General features: G+C 34.9%; 1 protein-coding gene across 1 annotated transcript; it reads left to right on the plus strand.

Annotated features, from left to right (window-relative positions):
* Positions 1 to 284: 284 nt before the first annotated feature.
* On the plus strand, positions 285 to 6,478 carry EB1A (microtubule end binding protein EB1A). Its single transcript, XM_022048973.2, has 8 exons — positions 285 to 677; positions 1,493 to 1,561; positions 1,648 to 1,734; positions 4,856 to 4,962; positions 5,094 to 5,236; positions 5,331 to 5,404; positions 5,817 to 5,930; positions 6,146 to 6,478. The coding sequence occupies exons 1-8, from the start codon at positions 570 to 572 to the stop codon at positions 6,275 to 6,277; spliced, it is 834 nt and encodes a 277-aa protein (XP_021904665.2). The 5' UTR covers positions 285 to 569; the 3' UTR covers positions 6,278 to 6,478.

Consider the following 6,478-nt stretch of genomic DNA (forward strand, 5'->3'; position numbering starts at 1 on the left):
AGATTATGAATGTGTGAGTAAAATACATAAGTATATACATATACACATACATATATATATATGTATGTTATGTGAGTTGCTAGCATTTGACAAATGGAGGGATTGTTGGGCATATTATGATCTAACCATTTAAATCATAATAACATTAATGATGCTCCTAACTCTCTAGTGGTAATCCCAAATTAAGAGTAAAACATTAACTATATCATTAATTTATTAATTTGAAAACCAGGAACTAATTCACTGGTTTTAAAAATATTTAAATGGATAAAAAAGATGGCTGAAGAAATGCAAATGCAAGTTTAAAGTCTCACATTCTCAGGTACAGAAAATTCCAGCCTTTCCTTCTCTTTCTCTCTCCCTTCTCATCCGTTCATTTCTCAATCTTCACTTTCTGTTTTTAAATCACAACAATTAATTCAAATCAAATTCAAAAAACCCTCCTTTCACGCTTTGATTTCATTCATTTTCCCTCTTACCATCCAACCTCTTTCTTTCCCTCTCTTGTGTTGTGTGGGTTGCGCTGAACCAACAATTGAAGAGATACATTACAGGGGATTTTCGAATTCATGGCGACGAATATAGGAATGATGGATAGTGCTTACTTTGTCGGCAGAAATGAGATTCTCTCATGGATCAATAACAGGCTTCGTCTCAATCTCTCTCGTATTGAAGAGGTTCTTCCTTCGCTTTATTCTTTTCTTTTAAAGAACCGAAACATGTGACGGTTGCGTATGAATGGGCAATGGCTTTTATTGTTTTGGCCGCTTTCCTTTGCTTTCTATAACTGTATGGTAATCGCCCCCGCTGGGCGTCCCGTGGAGGATTGATTGGGGGCAAATTGTTTTGCCAGTAGATTGTCATTGCCATCGCTTTCTTTTTAATCTAGTAATGGGTTTGTTTGGTTGTCGGCAATCATGAAGGATGGGGGAGGAATAGATAATTTGAGATGGGTTCGGAAATATAGACTCCATAAAGCAGACGACTGATGAGAAACTTGTTTAAGTGTACTTCTTTCATGTGGGTATTTGGAATGAAGGGTTCATGCGACTTTTTGAATGATTATGCTTATTTACTTCTTAATTCTTACATTTAAATGTATCTCGTTATACTTGTAGTTTGGGATGGTATCTGTGCAAGTAATAAAACAGTTATCTTTGGGTTTAATGGTGGACTTTGTACCTGAATTATTGCCTGCATGGAGAAGTGGGCTTGTTTACTATGCTAATGCTTTCTAGATTTTGCTTATTCTGCTGCCACTGGTGTTTCTTTTAATGGTGGAAATCAATGTACAGTTAGTTTATAATGCTAAGGGTTTTGAGGGTAATTGCACATGGATGCTGTTTTTAAAATAGATTACTGTTTGTGTTAATCGAACGTGCCAATCAGAGTCATTTTAACTGAATGCTTAAATGTTTCAATAGAGACCACATCTTTCTTTGCTAATATTTCTCGTCTCGATCCTAATGTTTCATTTTCATAAAATGGCTAGGCTGCATCTGGTGCTGTACAGTGTCAGATGCTGGATATGACTTATCCTGGAATCGTTCCAATGCATAAGGTCTGTTGCTAATCTTTACCTCTTCTTCATTTCAATGGTTTTTCATTGTAGTATTATGTATGTGATTATAAGTTTCTTAATTGCAGGTGAATTTTGATGCAAAAACAGAATATGATATGATCCAAAATTACAAGATCTTGCAGGATGTGTTCAACAAGCTGAAAATTGAAAAGGTAATTTCAACATGATTACAGCCCTATATATATATTTTTTAATGCAGTGCTTATGAGAAAGTTGTGCTCTTTCTATTATTTAGTCTTGTCATCCACATCTGAAGGGCTGATTATTTTGTGCAATCACTAACTGAAGTTATTGTAACAAGCTTGAAAGAAAGTTTCTCATCTTCGTGTCTTTTTAGTTCCAAGAAATAGGTTGTTTGGTCTTGTAGTTTATTCAACTATGGATGCTGACCTTTCTATGGGGTGATAGTGAAAATTGCAAGAAATACTACTTAGTGAATGGGTTAGAGATAAAAAAATCCTTAAAAGAAGGGGGGTTGGGACTAAGATCAATAGTCAAACTAAACAAGGCGCTTCTTGGTAAATGGATTTAGAGATATTGGAATGAAAAATGATAGTTTTTTGGAAAATGGTGATGAAGTCAAAATGGTATAATGGTAATCCACAAGATTTCTCTTTTATTAAAAACAACTATAGTTACAGTTTATGAAATAACATCATCACACTAAATAATGCGATATTTCAGTGCTCAAAATGGAATATGGGTAATGGATTCAAGGTCCGTTTCTGAGAAGATTTTTGGTGCGGTTCAGAAAAATTAAAATATAAATATCCTCTTATCTACGAGATTGCTAAAAACAAAGCTGTCACGATAAATGATATTGCTGGTTTAGTCTTTTCTGCTTCCTGGAGTGTCCTAGTGGTGAGGAACCTTAAAGATTGAGAACTAGAAGAGTATCAATCCTTACTTCACTTATTGGTAAACATACAGCTGCAAAATTAAAACGATAAATTGCATTGAAAATTAAAAAAGAATGGTCTCTTCAGTGTCAGTTCTCTCTACTCTTTTTAGGCCGGTTATAACTCTAACGAAAAATATCTTTTCCCCTCAAAAATTATTTGGAAATCGGGTGCCCCTCCAAGAATTGTTTTTTTTGCATGGGAAGCCACAAAAGTGAAAATTCTGACAATTGACAATTTGATGAAAATATGCCATATTACTGTCAACAGGTGTTTCTTATGTAAGAGATTTCTTGAATCATGTAGTCATCTACTCTTGAAATGTCAAATATCTCATAAATTCTGGAGCATGATACTCGGTCTTCTAAAGATCTTTTGGGTAATGGCAAATTCTGTTTATTTCTTGAATCATGTAGTCATATATTCTTGAAATATCAAACATCTCACAAATTTTAGAACATGATACTCGGGCTTCTGGAGATCTCTTGGGTAATGGTAGATTCTGTTTATTTCGAACTTCTGGCATGGGAAGATTTGAGTAATAACAAAATTTTAATAGCATCAAAGATAAATGATTTCATTATTTTGATTCTACTGTTTTAGGGCATAATGTAGAATGTTTTGAAGATCTTGGTTTTATTGTAGATATACTAATTGACATGTAAATTTTTTGTAAATGGGCGGTGTTCCCTTAGCACCTCACATTAATACATCTTCTCTTCTTTTATTTTAAAAAAAAAAAAAAATTATGGATGCTGACCTTGCCGAATTTGGGCCTGGTATGCCCTTGTCTAAAACCACTCAAAGGTTGAAAGCAGTACACAAGCAAATGTAAAACTTGAAAGGAGATCTGAAATGTGAGGAATATGAGAATAAGAGAATCTGAGGAAATATTAAGACCAACATTTTTACGAATCATTGCCTCCAGAAGATACTGAAGCATGGAGCTGAGGTGATTGGCTCCTTTTGTTATGTTCCTCATCTTTCTTCTGTATGAAGGTTAGAACAAGCAAAAGGGTGGATTTGTATTGCTTTATAGACAGGTATTAGTGCCACGGTCCAGGGACCAAGAGTCAGATTAGTATATCCTTTAGAGTGTAAACTGCATAGGTTTTTGCTTTCTTGAAGCTTGTTTCAGGGTAAGCCTAAATTAGTGAGGTTGCAGTTTTGGTGTAATATCCCATACTACCCTAGGCAGCCTTATTATGATTCTAATCTGAGGAGTCGTCTTGTTTTATATCATAGGCTACATCTCTTTGTTTTCTAGGCCAGACAGCTAGACCCTTCTCTTTCTCCCAAATCGGTTATACTCTTTGGATGCATATCAACTTCCCTATAGATGATAATACTCTGCTTCCCAGAAAGAAATGGGGGGATGAAGAGAGGAAAAAAAATGCAAGCACTTAAGTATAAAATTTAGTAAAGAAGAGGGAACTTACAAGATGATGAAACAAGCACTAGTTCAAGTTGAGCTCGAAGTAAGCTGAGATTTATATAACGTTTCCCTCATTCTATGGCTTATTTGACTATGAAATAAATTCTAGTACTATTTAGTGATCACAGGATTTCATTTATTTAGAATTTAGTTGTTAGATTGGGCAAATTGTCTTAAGTTTGCATATGGGAAAAGGACTTGGTGTAGGAGAGGAAAAGGGTTTCACAGAATAAGGTTCCATTACAAAGTCAGAACTGATGCAAGCAGTCTGGTCTATTACATACTGATGAATGCAATGATATCTTAGTGATGGTTTGTAGTATTAACGTGATTCAAAGTAAACTTGAGATGATTTTGAATGTCATAGTCAAAATAAGTGTTAGTGTATAGGAGTGTCTTTAATGAATTGCAGAGGACAATAGTTAGAACAATGGAGTTCCTGTGCACTTAATGAGAGATCCTTGACCCCGACCCAAAATTTCTATTTAAAACATTTCCTTGTTCTTTCATGTGTCCTTTGTTTAGATAGAGATTCAATTGTGTGTTTGATCATTTACTTTAGTTTGAATAAGTATCAACGAATGAGGTTTAGTTGTACAGCAAAATAAATTTTTATGTAATTTCTTATTTACAAAAGCTACGTTGATGTCCTGGATGTATGTATGTATGTCTGTATGTCTGTATAAAAGAAATTGTATAAAGATTATTTTTCTGCAAAGGCAGTCCTCATTGTTATACGTTGTATCAAATGATACTTATCCAATATGTAAATGTCTATCTGTTATTCTTACTCTACCTTTTTTATGGATTAAACTCGTGTGGCTCATTAGAATTTCAATACCCACATAAATTCACCTGCATACTTTTAAGGAGTGGAACCAATTATGCCAACAATATAATTTAGGACCGAATTCATAAATGTTCTTGATTATTTTGCAGCATGTTGAAGTCAACAGGCTTGTCAAAGGGCGGCCTTTGGACAATTTGGAGTTCCTGCAATGGCTAAAACGTTATTGTGATTCTGTAAATGGTGGCATTATGAATGAGTATGTTGATTACTTCCTGTTTCCTTTTGACAAGTAATAATCATGCTTGGACAGTCTCCCCATAGGTATATATATGTATATATATGAACTTTCATTTTTTAATGTTTTTGAACATTTGGAACTTCTTGCAGGAATTACAATCCTGTGGAGCGAAGAGGCAAAGGTGGAAAAGAGCGGACCTTCAAGGGTTGTAATAAGAGTTCAAAGTCACTGCAAGCAAACAACATGCATGGCCCTGGCTCTGGTGACTCAGCTCTCCTTAACAAAACTTGTGGTAAGCTATTACATCATTTCCGTTTTTGAGTTATTCCTTTATTTTATTTTTTTCCTTTTAGTCTTTTTAATTGTCTTTATGTTTATTGCTTCAGGGCCCAAACAAGGAAAAGTATATACCGGGGCAAGTGGAGCTTCTTCAGCCGAGGTTCAAGCTCTGTCAAAGGAGGTAATAGCAATTACAATTCTCCTTTCTAAACAAGATTTTTTTTTTCCAATTGTTTGGTTCTTTTGCGCACCTATCCCAAATTATTCCCCTTAGTGACTGGAGGGATATGCATGGATATTTGAAAACTTGGGGAGAATTATCTACTGCTATAACAGTTCTGGTTCTGTTTTTTGAGATGGTCATTATGATGAATTGATACAATGACCAAAATCCCCTGGAAGCTTGGTTACATAAGTGCCTGGGCTTTTCTTGTCTTTTCCTAATTTGTTTATGAGACAGTTGACTGCTTCTTTGGCTATTTTCTGATTTTCAGATAGCTTTCATCTCAACTGTCTGTTAAATCAAATACTAGCCTCTGTTTGGTTGACATCTTTTTGTTGGATCTAAGTTTTTTCTCACTTTTATCATACAGATTACCGATCTCAAACTCTCTGCTGACGTTTTGGCAAAGGAAAGAGATTTTTACTTCTCAAAGTTACGAGACATAGAAATACTTTGTCAGACTCCTGAATTGGAGCATCTCCCAGTAAGACCTAGTGGAAATCCCTCTACTTATTTTTGGTTCTATTAGTCATATGATTAATATACTAACGAATTCTGGCTGTTTCCCAGTGACTGTTATATACATTTATATTTATTTGTTTGTTTGTTTGTTCATTTTGTCTTCTTAATATATTGAAGTTAGTTACATGCTTGATGGCAGTTTGAACTTATTATGTGTTATTGAAATGCATCATGCAGATGGCTATAGCAATCAAGAAGATATTGTATGCTGCAGATGCTAAAGAATCTGCACTTGCAGAAGCGCAGGAATATGTGTGCCAAGCCATGGATGCGGATGAAGACGAGGAACAAGAGGAACAGGATGCTTGAATTTTGACACCAAATAGGGCCGAGTTTGTTGTGTTAAGCAAACTCGTTACTGGACTTAAGATAACCTAGCATAAAATGTTAGGTTTTTCTTGTATGTTCTGAATAGATAACTTGCTAGAGTTGAAAATACTGACTAATTTACTAATGACAAGCTTCATGTCCTGAATAAGATTCAGGACATCAGTAAGACTCTTTGGTTCA

The sequence above is a fragment of the Carica papaya genome, chromosome 9, assembly GCF_054855325.1.
Source record: "Carica papaya isolate Zhongbai chromosome 9, ASM5485532v1, whole genome shotgun sequence".
Lineage (NCBI taxonomy): Eukaryota > Viridiplantae > Streptophyta > Magnoliopsida > Brassicales > Caricaceae > Carica > Carica papaya.

Bases quoted from the DNA above. Each gene is read 5' to 3' on its own strand.
- EB1A (XM_022048973.2), top strand. From the start codon at position 570: ATGGCGACGAATATAGGAATGATGGATAGTGCTTACTTTGTCGGCAGA. The intron at 1,735-4,855 runs GTAATTTCAACA...ATTATTTTGCAG, and splicing joins ACAAGCTGAAAATTGAAAAG to CATGTTGAAGTCAACAGGCT. The intron at 5,237-5,330 runs GTAAGCTATTAC...TTATTGCTTCAG, and splicing joins TCTCCTTAACAAAACTTGTG to GGCCCAAACAAGGAAAAGTA.